This window comes from Myotis daubentonii, chromosome 15 (assembly GCF_963259705.1).
Source record: "Myotis daubentonii chromosome 15, mMyoDau2.1, whole genome shotgun sequence".
Lineage (NCBI taxonomy): Eukaryota > Metazoa > Chordata > Mammalia > Chiroptera > Vespertilionidae > Myotis > Myotis daubentonii.
In genome coordinates this window covers 50,311,090-50,331,195 of record NC_081854.1, presented here as the reverse complement: position 1 = coordinate 50,331,195, position 20,106 = coordinate 50,311,090, and the positions used below count along the sequence as shown (strand labels likewise).

Below are 20,106 nucleotides of genomic sequence, written 5' to 3'. Positions count from 1 at the left end.
TGTCAGGTGCAAACACTGACAATAGATTGCTGCCGGCTTTGTTTTCTGAAGTGCCTTTATGCAAGCCCAGGGAAAGGTTGAAGAAGCTGTCCACACACTATAGCAGGTTCTATGTTGATCAATATTGAGTCTCCAAGTGTTTTCTCCTGACAAAATTCATAATATCAAGGGAATCTATCCTGGAGAAAGCCTTTGGTATCATCGTTTTTTAAGGCATATCTTGGGTTCTCTCATAGTGGGAGTGATGGGGCCAAAGGAAGTGGACAGGGTGTCTGGTCCAGTCCCTCACCTGTGTTTCAAGCACAGAAGCTTCATGTCCATGTGTTATATATTATTAGAATACATTGAAAAGTATAGCATCATAAGGGGATTCTTCTATTAAAAAATCACACAAGTTGAAAACTTTTGCTGTATTCAGATTCCTATAGTGTAGATGAGGCCAGCGGAGCATGAGAGGGAAAACCATTTTCCAAAGATCCTCAAAGATAAATGTACCCTAGAAATACAATTAGACCCCAGAAATCCAAAATCCTGCTTTCTTCTCCTTGTTGGACCTGCAGTGCGGCTGTTAGTAGATTGAGTTTCCCATGGATTGTGATGTGCAAGGAGATTTGGGTAAGTGTCCCTAAGTCCAATGTAGCTGACTATTTACATAATATATTACCATAGCCTGTCTTGAGGATGGGTGAATGGAAATAACCAGCTCTAGATTTATTAAAAGTTTACTTGGACCACCTTTAGAGCAGGTCATGACCATATGTAGACCAATGCACTTAAAACAATGACCTTTGGAATCAGAATTAATGCCAAGATACTAGACAGAATGATCTGTGGACACTATCCTGCACAACACCTCTGTCCTTCACCCACTAGATGCCAGTAATACCCCACTCCTTCCCCAGCTGTGACATCCCTAGACATTGCTAACTGTCTCCTGGACTGCAAACCGCCCTCTGTTGTGAACCACTGGCCTGATCTTGGCACTAAAATTATTTATTTGATCATGAATTCTTTTTTTAAAATATATTTTATTGATTTTTCACAGAGAGGAAGGGAGAGAGAGAGAGAGTTAGAAACATTGATGAGAGAGAAACATCGATCAGCTGCCTCCTGCACATCTCCCACTAGGGATGTGCCCGCAACCAAAGTACATGCCCTTGACCGGAATCGAACCTGGGACCTTTCAATCCGCGGGCCGACGCTCTATCCACTGAGCCAAACCAGTTTCGGCTTGATCATGAATTCTTAATGCTATCCAAAAGCAAACTAAACTCACAATCTAAATTTTTAAAAATATATTTCTATTGATTTCAGAGAGAGAGAGAAACATCAATGATATCAATGATAAGAGAGAATCCTTGATTGCCTCCTATATACCCCCAACTGGGAATTAAGCTCGAAACCTGGGCATGTACCCTGTCTGGGAATCAAACTGTGACCTCCTGGTTCATAGATGGATGCTCAACCACTGAGCCATGCCGGCTGGGCTAAACTCACAATCGAAAAAACAATTGCACTCATCTTAGAAGGGAAAAAAAAAAGTAGAGTTTGAGTTAAGATGCAGCTTTTAGAATGTTTGTTTTGTGTGTTGTTTTTTTTCTTAAAAACTGATTTATGGTAACTGAGTTCTGCAGGCACGGAAGTGTTTGTGGATGTTTCAAAATGACCTGCTTTTCATGAACATCAAATTTTTGATCTATTTTCAGAAGAAAAAAATGGATTGATAGCTGCTATCAAATTTGATAGCAGATCCTAGATATATATAAAAAAGTCTTCTTGCTGTAAAATTTTAGCTGCCTGTCACTTACATTATATTATGTCACAGCTCACAATGACATATTGCAATGTAATGCAATGTAAGTCACATAATAGACAACTACAATTCATAACTTTCTGAACTGGGAGAGTCATTCTTTACTGAGCAGTTTCCCAAGGGAAATAAAGGAATCCCTCTGCTTGAGGTCATTCCCAGCACTGATGTGACTGGCCTGTTTGCAGCTCATCTTCTCATTCTGTCCATACTCTATTTTTCCAAGCCGTCTTCCTGCTAAAACTGGCCTTCCTCCACTTCTTCCAATGGGGATGAAACTGTCAATCAAGTGGTTTGCCTCCATTGAGAGGACCATTTTATATTAACTGTGCCAGACACCTCTACATATAAGCATGTGTCTTATTTCTGCAAAAGTGTATTCAAGCTCTACTTGGAGAGATCTTTCTGATAAATCAAAACGGAATCCAGTAATTAAATATCTTCCTAGCACTCTTATATGTCATGTACTTGACTGAAGCCTGAGAACATAAGCAAGGCTTGCAAATTCCCAAATAATGGAACCACAAGAACTATGTTCATTGCGTTCTTTTGGTGTATAAGAATAATTTGTTTATTTTATATGTCCAGAATTCTGCCCAAATATACTAAGAAAGAGAACCTATAATATTGTAGAAGCATATCTTTATATATATATATGTTTTGATTGATTTCAGAGAGAGGAAGGGAGAGGGGGAGAGAGAGAGAAACATCAATGCTGAGAGATTCATCGATCAGCTGTGTCCTGCATGCCTCTACTGGGGATCGAGCCTGCAACCCAGACCTGTGTCCTGACTGGGAATTGAACAGTAACCACCAGGTTCATGGGTTGATGCTCATGATCTATTTGCAGCCACACTAGCCGGGCTAGAAGCATATCTTTTAATAATATTACCGAATATTTTAATTTGGGTGAGATTGCGGTACGATAATTTCTAGTGTTCCAATCCCTTCCATAGGAATTATTTCTTTCGAAGGTTGATAAAAAAAGACAAAGTACATAGTGTGTCATGTAACTTCCAGGTACCGCCTTTGGCATTATCCTACCTTCTTTCCTTTGTTCATCACAGCAATTCTGTTTTCACATTGTCAAACACTCTCTGTCCTCGACAGTTCAAAGCCTTGCCCAAAGTCACATCTTTATTAATCAGTGGATGCAGGACTTGTCTGATTTCAAAGTCTGGGATTTTTCTCTGAGTACCGCATGTTTGCCCACTCAGTATGTTGGAATAGATGAGTTCTTATATCCCCAGCATGAACTCATTCATTTTGGACAAGAGGAAACTGAAGTCCAAGGGGAAGTAAATCACAGCGTGACCTTGATGGAATTAGCAATGAATGTCTGGCCAAGGGAAAGCCTGAAACTCAGGGAAGGATGATTACGCTCAGCATACCAGGTACAGTATCACCTTTTTTTTCCCAGACTGCCCCAAGATAAACAGCCTTCAAAAGGCTGAGAATATTATACTCAAGCAATAAAGGAAGAAAATTCTAGTAGGCAATCTGCTAGGATGAAAGCAAGGCAATGAGTAACCCAGAAAGGTCCAAGGACATCAATTACTACCTTCATCTGTAAAGGACACCAGCACATTCATTCTGGTGGCACCTTAGACAACAGATAGAATAGAAAACAGCGAGAAAATGAACCCAATGTCATGTTCAGACATCGGCATTCTCTAGTTGCCAGGGACCCATGGTAAATATTATACATTGAAAGTTAGCTAAAACCCGTTCGCCGACAGGTGTCTGAGCCAAGGATGCACAGGGAATGGAAACAACATGAGCTGTGTATAGTGAGACTTGAATAAAAATTATAATGGATCACCAGCCCCAGCTCCTGGGCAGTGCTAAAGCCCCAATGACTGAAATGTCTATGAATCTCTCGGTGAATCTAGAGAGAGCTCACCACCATGATCTAACCCTGCATTCAGAAATACGTTGAAGTGGATGGTTCAACATAGTTTGTCTAGCCTGGCTGGTGTGGCTCAATTGGTTGAGTGTTGTCTCATGTACCAGGAGATAACCAGTTCAATTCCCAGTCAGGGCATGTGTCCAGGTTGCAGGATCAATTTCCCAGTGTGGGGTGTGCAGGAGGCAGCCGATAGATGATTCTCTCTCATCATTGATGTTTCTATCTCTCTCTCCCTCTCCCTTGCTCTCTCTGAAATAAATAAAAATATATTAAAACTAGAGGTCCAGTACATGAATTCATGCACGGGTGGGGTCCCTTGGCCTGGACAGTGATTGAGGCCTATCACTCCAGCATTGAGTGTCTGCCCCCTGATGGTCAGTGCACATCATAGCAACTGGTCAACTGGTCGTTCTGGTCATTCCACCACTCAGTTGCTGGGTTTTTATATATATAGATAGATATTTAAAAAAACACATAGTTTGTCTAAGCTCAGGCATAATGAGGACACCGATCTGAAACTCACATGGAGACTTCGTTGGCCATGACACAATGTATATCACCACCCTGACCAGCCAAATGCTTTCTCAGAGCAGGAGCTATGAAATGCATGAAAGCCAGTTCTTCTTTATGTAGGACCAGTTTCATAAGCTGGGCAAGGTCCAAGAGGAAACTGTTTATGACAGTGTTGATGTTAGAATATGTAATCATTCCAAAATCATAGTATTTTGCAGGCCAGCCTGTGAATTTCTCCACTGTATAACAAAAATCCATGCTAAATTATAGCACTCTTCTTTGCAAATTCAAATTAGTCTAAGACTAAGTCCTAGGAGAACAAAAATACACTGTACACGAGGGTATCTATGTACAGTGTCTGTCTGATTCACTGCTTTATTCCCAGTGTTCAGGGTATTGCCTGTCACATGCTACACACTATAAAAATATAGGTGTGGAATGGGTGAATAGAGATATAACGTGTTACTAACAATCTCAGAGGACAGTGGAGAAGACATCCCTGGTGTCATGTGCCTGCATCAGCAGGTAGCACACTTTTCTGAGAGCAAAGCAAAGCAAAGCAAACAAATAAAACAGCATCCGATCAGCACTCTCCTGCTCTGCTCACAGATGAGGGGAACCTGACTTACTTTGAATGATAGGAAATTATCTAGGCTGAAAAGGGTGGTAGCAGAGGACGTATATTCCAGACAAAGGAAGAGGAGGGGAGATTTAAAAAGCATTATTGGGTCCGGCCGGTGTTGCTTGGTGGTTGAGCGTCGACCCATGAACCAGGAGGTCACAGTTCAATTCCCGGTTTAGGGCACATGTCCAGGTTGTAGGCTCAAACACCAGTAGGGGGCATGCAGGAGGCAGCTAATCAATGATTCTCTCTCATTATTGAGGTTTCTATCTTTCTCTCCCTCTTCCCTCCTCTCAGAAATTAATGAAAACATCATCATTGGGTTTGCACATTCAAGCCAAAGGTTGCATAAGGGGCATATAAAATGATAATGAGGTATAAGGAAGAAGGTGATGGAAAATAAAGTTGGGGAGAGAGACAGCCATCATTGCCCTTTTAAAAGTATACTGGCACTGGATGTTTGCTTTTTTAATCTGTTTGAAATTCTGTATTTAGCATCGATGATCTTCATAACCTGGCTATTTACCATGAGCTCCTAGCTCCTATCATTTTACCAACTCTCAAATATCCCATTTGTCAATAGACAGAAAGCTGTATGCAATAGGACCTAGATATAGAAAGCCCAGTCCTATGGAAACCTGTAATTTTTAGACACTATTTTACTCTTTGATCATGATAATGATTATGATAATGAAGGTTACATTCAAAGAATGACTTACACAGATACTCCCCTTTCTCAGTGATTGGAGACATGTTAGATCATTACCCTGTCAGGTAAGGCACCCAAGTAGCAGCATATTGTTGGTTATCACCCAAGTGCCTTATTTTAGGCCTCTTATTATTATTTTTGTTTATTGCATTGGGTAGATGAGCGAGATTCCGAAGGCTCACAAAATTGGAGAAGAAAGAGAAGAGGAGAGGAAAGAAACTAACATTTAATGAGTACCTTCAATTTGCTAGAAACTGAACTTAGCACATGTTTATTTTTTAACTTAAATTAATCTTTTCTGATTAAAAACAACAGTATTTCTGTTTTACGGGTAAAGAGTCAAGATTTTTCAGTTGTGTGTGCAACTGACTCAAATCTAAATATTCCTAACGATGAAGTCTGCAGTCCTCCATTGCACTGGGCTCTCTTTTATCATTCATTCTAATTCATCCCAAGTCAACCTTTTTAAATTTTTTTAAAACAAATATATTTATTGATTTCAGGGAGAGAGAGATAGAAACATCAATGATAAGAGAATCATTGATCAGTTGCCTCCTGCACAGCCCCTACTGAGGATCGAGCCCGCAACTTGGGCCTGTGACCTGACCAGGAATTGAACTATGACCTCCTGGTTCATAGGTTGACGCTCACCTACTGAGTCACACCCAGCTTGGCTGTAAAAGAAATTCTTAACTTCTGAAGGTACTCTTGAACTATCCCAAAAAGAATAAGACAGATACGGAAACTATTCAAAATAACAAGACTTTTACAAAAAGCAAAGAAAATCTAGTTTTCTGGACCAAACTATACAGTCATAGGCAACTTGGGAAGTGGAAGTAAAGATCTGTTAGGTGTTTTTATTAGCTTGCACATCGTCCTTAATTACAGTTTAGACGACAAAATGAAACATAAATGGCTTTTTGTCAACGGAACATTGCTGGAAGCATAAACAATAAATGATGAATTACTGAAGCAGAAACTTTTGTGGATCATGGATGCATAATGCTATTCTGCATATTCAGGATCCCAGGTGGACCTCCTGCTTCATGAAAATGGAGTACTACCTCTCAGGGTTCAACCTTGAGACCAAGCGCCCTGCTTCATCTTCGTAAGTGCTGACACCTTAGATGAAAGAGGCCTCTGGTCAATGTTTGGCGCTGTGTGTGGTGTTGTGAAAAAGCCCACGTGTGAGCAGAGCAGATGGCGTCAGCATATTAGAAACATACATACGTAGGTATTCATTACCACAGGCATGCAAGCACACCGTTTGCACTTGTTGCTTGGGTATGGTTGCCTGGGAAACCCAGCAATCATGAATCTGCTCAGCTGAAGGGCGGAGGCTTTTGTAAAGGCCACTCAGGGAAAGAGATGTTCTTTCAGAAAGTCCTCTGTTTGCTCCAAACCAGCCTGGAGTGATGGGAGAACTCAAGGAGGTCCGAGGTGGCCAGAGAGAGGGCAGGGGCTTATTAAGGTGGCTCTTTCAGATTCAGTTCAGCCCAGAGGGGGCCCAGCTGGCTTAAGGTGGACACGAGAGGGACTCTGCCTCAACCCCTGCACGCTGAGCACAGGAGAGGCACGCCTGAAGACTCAGCCCAAGAGAGATGGAGGACGGAGGGGGCCAACTCCGGCTGGGTCAGGATCAGGGAAACCCACCTGCATTTCAGGCAGCACATTTTAGTTTTGTGACAAGAGAACTCTGACATAAGCTGACATGACTCAAAAGAGCAAAGAGAGACCTGTCTAATTTTTCAATTTATGCAAAAGAATTCCCACAGAGTATGTGTGTTGGAAGGTTGGTATGCTAGAAGGGCAAGTAACCTTAACAAGTTGGAAGTGGGGGTTAGCCCTGGTGTGAAGAAAGCCGAGTTTCATTTTGGAGAAAAAGAAAAAAAGACAAAGCCTTCATATTCAAAACCAGACCCAGAAACCCTGCAGCTATTTCCGTGACTGGCAAATATTGGCATTATTTCCCCACCTTCTCCTCCTCCTCTTTCTATTGCTTTTCCTTTTATCTTTCTATTATGAAACCCTTATGACGGCAACACGTCGCTAAGCAGATTCCTTGCAATGCAATCTAGTGAGGACCAGGGTTTTCACCATCGCCAGTGAGCCCACTTTCAGGATCACTGTATCGCATCCCCACGTCAATGGAGTTAAAGCTGCCAAGAGACCTGGGTGAGGATAATAAGCTAGAGGAGATGGGCCATCGAATGGGCATCTAGGAATGAATGGCTTCGTATCATGAGCACCGTGTCCCATTACTGATGTGGCTTTCCTATGTGCCAGGCACTGTGCTGAGGGCTGTCTGAGTCCTGGGTTATGCATGCCCATGGCAGCATAGGCATACCCACACATACCTATGGGGTAATGGGCATTGCTATCCTGGAATCACAGATGAGGAAACTGAGGCTTAAAATAACTTGCCTGTAGTCAGTGCTCTTACAAGGGATGCTTCTCTAGAGCATAAAAAGACATAAAACACATACTTCTTAAAGTTGGCCAATAGGTGAAATGGAAACCCTCCAAAACCAAGCGTGAATTATATCCTCAACAGGTGACCACATTATGGACATTGGGACAATCCAAGACGCATTTATTCCAATGCTCTGATCAACATTTACATTTTCCAGACCGATTACCATGATTACCTTTACAGTGAGATGCTTATCAATAGAATTTTGGTCAAAAAGAAGCTCTCAAGAAGAGAAAAAAATTATTATCATCAGGCACTTTGGTCCCCCTGCCATCTTTTCTTAAGCCTAACCAACTATAATGAAGGCCAAGTACAATACCTACTTCTTTTCTTCCCATAGGTCCTCCTTAGCAAGCAGAGCTATATGTTTTTCCTTATTTCTCTATACACCTGATTCAAATACTGCAGTATAAACATGAAGACTCCACTTTCGCTACTGCTTTCTGGCCATTCCAGTTAAGTCTTTTACCTACAATGTGCAGGTTGGATAAAATCAGGTTTCTGCAGTCCTCAAATTTTCAGCAAGATATTCCTGGGAAAATGTAAATGGACCTGGAACTTCCCCATTTGTTATATTTAATTGTTGACTATCTTCCATTTTCACGATTGGAATGGAAACAAATACTGAAATGTGGTCAGCAAAATTCCTTTTGTTTATAAATATACCCAACTGGAAAATGGAGAAATTGATGTTGGGGTCATATAACTTAGACAAGTCAAGGTGATACGATGGTTTGTTATGTACATGTAATATAAATGACTCATCACATTTTGATCTTTGCTTTCACCTTTATTCCTATTAAAGGCTGCTTTCCTGTTCTGGCAGATATATGATTCTCCTATATTCAGAAAGAGAATTCTATGTGAAATCACTGAACTGTGTAGGAGATAAGAGACAGCTAATTTCTATCTCATTTCGTCTTTGATTCTGAATTAGTTGGCTGAAAATTGCAGTAGGACCAATCTAGATGAGAGAAGGAGATCATAGTGACTTCAAGTTGAAAGACACAGCTGCGAGTTTCTTAGAAAACTCCAAGTACTGCACCCATTTCCTTTAAAGATCTCCTTTAAAAGGGGGCCCATCCACCCATCAGTTATGAATTTGAATACTTTGACTATCTCCAAATTGTAACCTTCATCAAGTGGGAAGGGTCTTGCAAATTATGATGTGCTCAATAGAGAAACATCAGCTATTGATCATTTTAAAGTCCATCGTAAAAAGAAAATAATTCTCACCATATTATACCACTTGATTCCTGCCATGTGTTAAACAGAAAATAGACCATAATTTTAACATAAATAATGTCTAGTATTTGGACGTTTGGTTGATTGTGTGTGTGTGTGTGTGTGTGTGTGTTCTCCCATCTTTAATAACAAGGAATGAGTAACAGGTTCACAAGCTATCTATCTATTTATCTATATATCTCCAACATTTTAAATCTGACAGTTTCTTTCTATTTGTTTCTGCATGTTAAGAAGAGACGGATTGCTTTTTCTATTTCACAGTAACTATTCAGATACCAAAAAGTAGTGGTCGATGGAGCAGAGCACATGACTTTCTAGTACAGGAAAAGGGAGATAGCCCAACGGCCTGTGGGTTCATAGCTTATTCCATGGAGATGCTGAATATTTGGGCCCTAAATCCATAATCACAGTGAACATATGTCCTGGTTTCCACAAGGTAGTCCTGGTTTATGGTTTTTATAGGCATCAATATAAATGCAAATAGCAACCCCTTTCACTTAAAACAATGTCCCAGTTGAAATCATAACTTCTATGGCCATTCTTTGCAAAATAAATAAACACATAATTTAAAAGACACAATCATGGCACAAAGAGTGTGCTTTCTGTCCTGAGTAATTTTGCAGTATCTGACATCTTTTTCCCCCAATTATTTCATACACACACACACACACACACACACACACACACACACACACACACACCTGTAGCTTCCATTTCCTAGTTCCAAAATAAAACAGATAATCCATATGCCTTTAACTATTCTATTACAGGGTTTATTGAAATGTATGAGGGAGCTAAAATATGGGTTTGTAAGTGTAAAATCTTTTACTTCTACTAGTTCCAAAAATTAGAGAAAACATATGACATTCATTTATGGTAGGGCTGAAATGTCCTCTTTCAAAGGTTTAGGGAATAACGAATACAGTACAAAACTATGCTTTCACTGACACCCAATAACAACATCTCATCCATTCAAATATCTATTTAGCACCTTCCATGGGCCCTACCTATAATGTGCATATCTTGAAAATATAGGAAGCACAGAAAATTCCAGAAACTCAGAACCTTAGAGATGAAAAAAAACCACACCAAAACAAACCAACAACAAAAGTCTTCACAGGGAATTTTTAAATGTAAAACATTTTCTATGCAAAATTAATGGCTGGTACCTATTAGCTCACACTCAAAGTAAGTATGGAACTCTAGTTGGTTGCTCAGTGGTTAGAGAGTCAACCATGGGACTGAAGGGTCCCAGGTTGGATTTTGGTCAAGGCCACATACCTCAGTTGCAGGCTCAATTCCCAGCTTGGTCAGGATGAGTACAGGAAGCAATGAATCCATGTGTCTCTCACACATATTGATGTTTCCCTCTCTCTGTCTCTCTCCCTCCCTCCCACCCTCTCTAAAAATCAATGGAACAGACTGCTGAAGCTCAGAGGGAAGGCGGGGGTGGGTGGGAAGAGATCAACCAATGAACTTGTATGCATATATGCATCACTCATGGACACAAGCAATAGGGTGGTGTAGGCCTGGTATGGGGTGTGGGGTGGGTTAGAAGGGGTCAGTGGGGGAAAAGGGGGGACATATGTAATACTTTCAACAATAAAGATTAAAAAATAAAAATAAATCAATGAAAAAAACATCCTCTATTGGATGTTTAACAAACATTGAAGGATTAACCAAAAAACAAACAAAACAAAACAAAGTAAGCATGGGTACTTGGGCATGCACTTCCAGCTCAGTTTGAAATTTCTGAGGGGATTTCATGTTAGCCATATTTATGTGACTTCCAGGAAAAAGAAATCTTGGCACTATTAACTAAAAAACGAAGGCAATGTACTTGGATTAGAGTTCTTAATTAGGGAAGTCTAACAAATGAGTACTCTGGGACTGAGGAGAAGGCAGGATTTTGTCTCTGAAGAGTTAAGAATAGTGGAAGCCAAATAAATGAGTAATATCTCTATAATGACTTTCTCATTTCCTTTTCTGTGATGCATCTACATTTATCAAAGCATACCCAATGAACTACGTAGCGTTATGTTAAAAAGTTAAGGCCATACATATTTAACAAGAGCCTAAAATGTTATTTTCTTTCTTAAAGGAAGTGGTATCAACATTCACTACTTCCTTGAAACAGGACATAGCAAATAATCCAAACGATTGCCATGAACCAAATTTTCCTCTTCTGATTGAGCACAGCTTTTATATAGACCATTCATAAATCTAAACAATTGTCTGTCGTTAAGCCAGAAGACAGCCTGAGACAATACATTTATTTTGTTAATCATTCCGTAACAGCTGAAATTTAGACTTAAACACATCCGGGCCAAAATAAGCAGTTAAAAATCCTTGTTAAATAGACAGCAGCTATGGAAACAAAAATGTACATATAAATGTAAAATAGATTTTTTTTCCCAGTTCCCACCGGGCACCATCCACAGTTATGACAATATTATTGATAATATTCCCTATGCTGTACTTTAAATCACCACGCATATTTGGTAACTGCCAGTCTGTACTTCTCAATCCCTTCACCTCTTCCACCCCATTCTCCAAACCTCCTCCCCATCAGAGAGACTTTTTATAATGATCTATGACCTTTATATGTAATAGGCAATCGTTAAGGGAAATACTTAATCCAAACTTGGTTCTCAGCAATAGTGACATACGGAGTGTTCCCCCAAAATGTATACACATTTTAACAGCTGATAGCTCAATTTTGAAAATGAAATGCATTTTAATAAACACTGTCTTTATAATTATTCAAAGTGTGTGTATACATTTTTGGGGGACACCCTATCCATTAAATGTCCTCTGTCAGTGAGAGACTTATAAATAAATTGGGTCTTATTAGCTCCAAAATAACAATGAGAAGGAGTGTCGTTCAAGCAGGATTTTCTGCTCTAATTGCTATTGTCAATGTTGGTATACAGGTTTAAAACAAATGCCTCGAATGTGTACCCACAAACCAGGCACAATTAGAACAGGCTTTCCCTAAAGCCTTGGTAAGAAACAATGATATGTTTCTTTCTGATATGAGTATATATCGTTGTTAATTAAATCTTAACAACTGAAAAGTATAAGCCAGATCCTCCCCTATCAGTCATGTCAATATCTCAAAATTCCTGCAACTTTCATAAGGGTTAAACCTTACAGTCCATTTTCAAAAAGAAAGTGATTGAGGTATACCCTGGGATGAAATTAACATGCACATTAACAATTTGCTTATCTACTGTTTCAATATTGGAAAGAGGAAGTGATGTAATTACCATGCCCTTAGGCTAATAAGCTGGATTTCGACTGCTCATGAATGAACAAAAATTATTGTATTGACATGTTCAGTCCTATTATGAACTCACATCTTATTTTCCAAGGTATATTGCACCCCCTTTCTCAATGCTAATATATTTACCTTCATTTTTCTTGATGGTAAAATTCGGATTGTTGACCATTTCTGGAAGAAGACTGTATAAGAAATAATGGCCATTTTTGGGATCATCTTTGTCCATGGCACTCACCGTTTGAATGACCTGTAACATAAAAGTTGACGTCAGCATTTCTGATGACATCGATGGTTTAAACCGCCTTTCAATTTTCTAAATGGTCCTGGATGGCTTGTGCCAAGAATAAGGAGAAACACTCATCACTTTAAAACCTCAGCTTTGATGAGCTGGTGAAAATTGAGGTCATTACCTTGGTGTCGATTGGGTGTCTGGGGCTTGAAATAGCATATTTAAGGGTATTTGCAAATTTCCACTGGGCAATTATATGTTTCTTTCCAATTTGAGTATATACAGGTATCTCGAACAAGATTTGGAATTATCACAGTGATTGTAGTGTGGCCTTTGAGACGACGGCCTAGGACAGTGATGGCGAACCTATGACACGCGTGTCAGAGATGACACGCGAACTCATTTTTTTGGTTGATTTTTCTTTGTTAAATGGCATTTAAATATATAAAATAAATATCAAAAATATAAGTCTGTTTTACTATAGTTGCAAATATCAAAAGTTAGGGTTTTTCAAACTGCTGACACGTCGAGCTCAAAAGGTTCGCCATCACTGGCCTAGGAGGTAAAGGACTTGAATCTTGAATCCTCACAACTCTTCTTTAATATTCCTCATTAGGTTGTATGTGTTTGCCAACTAGAATGTTCCTTGGCACAAATGTCATTGTAACAAAGCTTTCTGAAGACTTGCATCTGTTCCCACCCAACAATGAATACTGTTGTTAAAGCGAGTGGATAAAACCTGCAAACAATGCTTTGGAGTGTATCCTGAGATGAATAAATTACAGGGATTAGAAGAATTACCACCGCACAGAGAAATGTTTGCTCAGATACGCGTACTCGGGTCCCGGTTGAATGTGCTTATTGCATTTTCAAAGCTGCATTAACTTAGGGCGAAGTTATTTCTTGGGATGTCAGAGAATTAGCTTAATAATTCTCATTTATGGTTCTGTGATATTAATCACTTCAATCAGAAACCCTGGGCAAACGCTACCATAGAAAACACATTATAGCTTATACTTCATGATGAATAACTACAACACCGTTTCTACAAGAGATGCTTGTGAAGCATGACTGTCAAGGTGATATCAGATTCGCCATAAAAAATTTAACAGGGAAATGCTCTCACGTGTATGAAGTTTAGAGACAGCAATGATGAAGCCTAATATGTTATGTCTGTTAGAACAATTATACCCCATTCAACTCTGCCAATTTCACTAAAGAGGGAAAAAATGGATGGCTTCTTTTTAAGAAAGCGACATCATTGCCTTGGAACTTGTCACCTAGACGATGTGAGAAGCACACTTTCAGAACACTTTTAGCAGCTGTGGGGATTTGCATTGTATCTGGTACGTGCTATGTGAGAAGCAATGCAGTAAGGTTATTTGAGGCCTGAATGAAATAACCTCTCTATTCTACTTCTCCATTATTAAAATGGGACATATCTGGCTTGGTAGATGTTTTACTTCTGTTAAGGACCTTATGAAATATCTTCTAATTGTAGTTAGCTTGAGACACAATATCACCAAAAGTAGCACAAGATATAACTCATGGTCAAGAAAGAAACGTAGTCATTAAGGTGATGGACTCTGAAATAAAGCCGTCTTGATAGAAGTCATAATTTCACTCTTCACTTGTTGCCTGACACTCAACTCTGAAACTCAGTTTTGCTGCATCCCTAAATTAAAAATCTGCCAGGGTTGCTTTGATTACTGATATAAATTCATGTCAGATGCTCAATGAAAATTAGTCACCATCATTAATATTGTTTTTGACTTTGGGGTCACTATTGTTTTTTTAATGGCATGGCGCCTTGATAAGTGTTATCTAAGGAGGTCCCTGACCTCATCGGATTAGATGGAAATGCCCTATGTCTGCTATATATAATCGCCTAGCACATTTGCCTTGACATTTAAGTATGGAGACATGCCCGGGGATTCCCCTTTTAGCAAAATGAAAGAATAAAAGGTACCAGGGGAGAAGCTGTGAAACACAGATTAACTCTTTTGTGGACAGCCTACATATGCAAATATTTATCAGGGGAATGTGATGAGAGCCTCCTATTAGGCAACAGAGCGGGAAGGAGTTACTGGTGAGCGGGTGTGGCATCCCTTTAGCCAATTTTGCTTCAAAAGGACTTCTATTCCTGGATGCACCTTCTGAAGAAGTAACTCCTGAAGCATGCAAGCACATGTGAAGCATAAAGGCAACAGTCCTGGCTGGTGTGGCTCAGTTGGTTGGGTGTCATCCCAGGAACTAAAAGGTTGCTGGTTTGAGTCCCAGTCAGGACACATGCCTGGGTTGAGGGCTCAGTCCCTGGTAGGGGGCATGTAGGGGAGTATGCAGGAGGCAGCTGATCGTTGTTCCCCTCTCATCAATGTTTCTCTCTCTTTCCCCCTCTCTTCTTCTCTCTCTAAAAATCAATACAAATATTTTTTTTAAAAAAAATAAAGGCAAATAGAAAATTTCTTGAAAATCTGTGGTGGAAGTCATTCATAACTAAATGCATTCTAATAGGATAGTTAGTGGGTAGAGCTGCTATAGACAGTAACTTTCTTAATGTTTCTAAATAATCTACATGAAAAAAACACATACATGCTGGCTAGTGGCAGCTACACAAGTTATTTAATTAAGCCAAAACTACCCAAACAATAAAAAAAACATAATAATTTAGCTTACCTCAAATAAAGGAGCATAATTGCCTGTTATACCACATCTCAGAAGTTTGGTGCAAACATTACGCCTGCAATGAACATGCTTTTCCCACCATTTATTTAAGCCAATAACTCTGTTAGATGTGCACCTTTTTTAAGCCTACTCAACCACAAAGTCTCAGGGTGGGCTCTAGGAGTCTACATCTTAGTCTTCTAGGATGGTGATTCTGCTGCATGCATTGGTCTGAGAACTGTTTTGAGCCCAGGGAGGGGGTTGGTGTCGAGAGCTACCACATTATTATTCATTAGGAGCCTTTGCATTGTCAACCTCACCCCACACTCAGTGCATAATGTGCTGCAGAAAAAGGGATGAAATGGAAAATCTGTAAATCAGCTTCCAAATATCCTGTGAACTGGAAATGGCTGAGACTTTGGTTGGAACCATTTTTGACACCTGATTTTATTTTCATGCAGATGGCCACTGTCTGGTCATTTTATCGCAGAGTAGACGCCTGGTAGATCACTTGAAGGACTTTCTGTCATTAAAATGCATTAGGTGCCCATCTTAAAAAGGCCGGCATTTTCATTGATGTAAGAACATCTGAATACACTTAGCTTTAATCAATAGAAGAAAAAGAACACGTTTATGCAAGGAAGTGCCTCTCCACACAAGACTTTTTACAGACACACAGAAGAGATGGCAAAGGAAGGCCGCACACATGTCCCACGGAGAGCTACTATGACATCAATTAATTTTTAAATAATTGGACAGGTATTTCATGAAAATGACAAACAATTCTGGAGAGTACACAGTTGTTTTTTTTAGAGTACATGTAAAGCATGCAGTTAAAATATTTTCCCTTCTACCAATAAAGTTAGAATATAATTGAAAAATCTAATGTTTAGCCGAAACCGGTTTGGCTCAGTGGATAGAGCGTCGGCCTGCGGACTGAAAGGTCCCAGGTTCGATTCCGGTCAAGGGCATGTACCTGGGTTGCGGGCACATCCCCAGTGGGAGATGTGCAGGAGGCAGCTGATCGATGTTTCTCTCTCATCGATGTTTCTAACTTTCTATCTCTCTCCCTTCCCCTCTGTGAAAAATCAATAAAATATATTTAAAAAAAGAAAGAAAAATCTAATGTTTAGTAATTGATTGTGGAATAATTTAAAAGGAAGCTGAGAGCTAATATGCCTTTCTATCAGAAAACCTAAGTATACGTGGATGTTGGGATGAGGAGGTAAATTCTAGGGCCCTGCTTGGGTTTCTATGGCAGCAGACGGCTGTTGGTTTCTCTGAGGCTACTGATTTGAAATAACCTGAGGCATGACACAAAACAATGAGCATGGTGGGGCCATATCATAATTCAGACTGTTTTCAAAAAAAACTACTCATTATTTATCAATAACACTATGCCTAAGTTAGATACTTATTAGCAGAATTTATTAAACTTTATTTTAGACTATTTTATATTTACTCAAAAATATTTAATAGTGGCCAGAGTGGTTCAGTGGTTGACCATTGATAATTCCTGGTCAGGGCACATGCTAGGGTTTTGGGCTCCATCCCCAGTGTGGGGCGTGCAGGAGGCAGCCAATCAATGATTTCCTCTCATCATTGATGTTTCTATCTATCTCTCCTCCCTTCCTTTCTGAAATCAATAAAAATATATTAAAAATATTTAATAGCTGTAGGCCATTACTGTCAGTAACTTTTTAAAAAAAATGTTTTATTGATATTTTACAGAGAGGAAGGGAGAGGGATAGTTAGAAACATCGATGAGAGAGAAACATCGATCAGCTGCTTCCTGCACACCTCCTACTGGGGATGTGCCCACAACCAAGGTACATGCCCTTGACCAGAATTGAACCTGGGACCCTTCAGTCCACAGGCCGATGCTCTATCCACTGAGCCAAACCAGTCAGGGCTGTCAGTAACTTTTTAAAAGGCAAGTAGCCAGCAAACAAATACATTTCTAATTATCTGATCTTTTAACAACCAAAAAACCTATCATGGGATCTATTAGAATATCTTCTATCAGTTCCTGTCTATATTACTCATTGATTTATTTTGTTCTGAGGTGATGAGTTCCTATTTTGTTTTGTTTGTTTCTCCCTCTCTGCCATTGCAAAAGTGTCTGGCTATTTTTTATTTTATTTTTTTAGGGAAAGTAGATGAGAAAGCGAAAGACAGAGAGAAACATTGATGTGAGAAACACATGGATTGGTTGTCTCCTGCATGTGCATGCGCCCAGACCAGGGCCCTGGTGGGGAAGAGCGTATAACTAAGGTACCTGCCTGGAACTGAACCCTGAACCCTTTGCTCCCCAGGCTGATACTCTGTCTACTGATCCAAATCGGCTAGGGCAACAGTCACTTTCTTAGGTAAAACTTAACTTTCTCTTTCTCAGAAGATTTTTCTGTAGTGAATTGGAAGGGGGTGAAGGAGAGAAGAGGGAGTCAAAGGTGGTGCAGAAAAGACAGCAGTGATTTTGGTTTTCTACTGCTTCTTCTGCCAATCATTGCCTATTTATTTCTGATTATCAATATGAGTTTTCCTGGAATGTTAACTTCTATTTCTTTTTCTTTTTATTGATTTCATAGAGGAAGGGAGAAGGAGAGCTAGAAACATCAATGATGAGAGAGAATCAATGATAGGCTGTCTCCTGCCCGCCCCCTATTGGGGATCAAGTCCCCAACCCAAGCATGTGTCCTGACAGGGAATTGAACCATGATCTCCTGGTTCATAGGTCAACGCTCAACCACTGAGCCATGCATTCCATTATGCATACAAGATAAACCAGTTATAACATTGATAAATTTTTAAAAAAGAAGAAAATAATAGGAATGTGAGAAATTATACTAAAATCCACACCATAACCCAGTTATTCTCAATGATTTCAATTGAGATGGAAATTAATGGATAGGTCCTGGATATTTGTTAAAAATAATTTGCATAGTAGTCCAGTCTCTACCAAGACTTTAATTTTTCTACCCAAAGTGTTTCCCCATGTTCCATTTTTTCTGCATGAACAAATTCCTTGCCTTTACAAAGTATTAGGTGGCCATTCAGAGCATGTACCTGGGGGTCTGGCCTGGAGACAGCACAGCAGGGAATGAATGGAGATGAGGCTGTATGTCAGTCTTTTTCTTTTTTTTTTTAATATATTTTATTGATTTTTTACAGAGAGGAAGGGAGAGGGATAGAGAGTTAGAAACATCGATGAGAGAGAAACATCGACCAGCTGCCTCCTGCACGCCCCACACTGGGGATGTGCCCGCCACCAAGGTACATGCCCTTGACCAGAATCGAACCTGGGACCTTTCAGTCTGCAGGCCGATGCTCTGAGCCAAACCGGTTTGGCTGTATGTCAGTCTTTTAAACATGAAGTCCGCAATCCTTTGGGGGACACCCGGGCCTTTCTTTCATAAATTCACTGTAGCCCTTCCAACATTCTCTGTAATTTCAGTCTCTTTTCACTCCCCTTCCCTTTACTAAACTAAGTTGGGGTAAAATGATACAGAGAAAGGGCTCCTGGAAAATGTGTTTATACAAAATTGGGATTTTTCCAGTTCCTCCTGCCTCATATTTTATGATGTTGGACCCTGAATATTTTATGTGTATTGTGTACACCTCTGAAATGATCTTTTTTTTTCCTAAATCACTCTACCACTTGCTTTGCTTTGAAAACCTCATTAGTAGGATAAAACCCACAGTTATTAACACAGCTTTGAAATCTCAACTGCCTTTTCACACTTTTCTCCTCTCTATCTTCTACTCTGTTACCTCCCAGCAGTATTTCCTGATGCCTCCTGGACATTAGAAACATCGCTTCTTCCACTGAAACTGTATCCTGTTGTTTACTTTCCTGGAGCAAGATTTTCCCAACTGAGTGCCATTTACCACTAGTTCTATAGTTTTCTCTGAAGGAAATTTGAAAGATTTTATAATCAGATCTGTTTGCTAGGCGCCAAATACCATATACTAGTAGTCCTTTGGCGACTCATGTATTTATAAATGCAAGGGAACCTTACAGTTAAACAAAACCAACAAATAGTCATTAACTTTAACACAGTGGTTCCCAAACTTATTAGGTCAAACACACACACACACACACACACACACACACACACACACACACACACCATATATTGACATTCTATACCCTACAAGTGTTTCTCAGGCACTCAATGGTTGTGCATTGACCTATGAACCAAGAGGTCACGTTTTGATTCCAGGTCAAGGCATATGCCCAGGTTGCGGGCTCCATCCCCAGTAGAGGGTGTGCAGGATGCAGTTGATCAATGATTCTCGTCCATCATTGTTATTTTTGTCTCTCTCTCCCTCTCTCAAATCAATACAAATATATTTAATAAAAAAAAGAAACACTATCATCTGAAACTCCACGTGAGTCATAAAAGCCTGGAAGACGTTGTAAAGACCTTGGGAAGGTGCCGTGTCTAGATAGCTTGTTGGTTATCAAACTTTCTTTTTGCTTCTCTGTCATTCGAATAACATGTCAGCTCCGCTTGGTACCAGATCTTACCCAGTTTATGTCACTAGCAGCAAGCCTAAAAGCTTCCATAATCTGTGTCAATTCTACTTTCTTCCAAAAGGCATGCTCATCAGCATGGCTTCCATGACCAAGTGGAAACAAAATAAGC

General features: G+C 39.8%; 1 protein-coding gene across 4 annotated transcripts in view; it reads right to left on the bottom strand.

Moving 5' to 3' along the window:
• CDH8 (cadherin 8) overlaps positions 1–20,106 on the bottom strand; it is a 322,908-nt gene that overhangs the window by 29,141 nt on the left and 273,661 nt on the right. For all 4 annotated transcript variants that reach the window (XM_059667865.1, XM_059667868.1, XM_059667866.1 and 1 more), the window contains one exon: positions 12,694–12,811. In XM_059667865.1, coding sequence (XP_059523848.1) covers positions 12,694–12,811 — 118 coding nt within the window. The remainder of the gene's footprint in view (positions 1–12,693; positions 12,812–20,106) is intronic.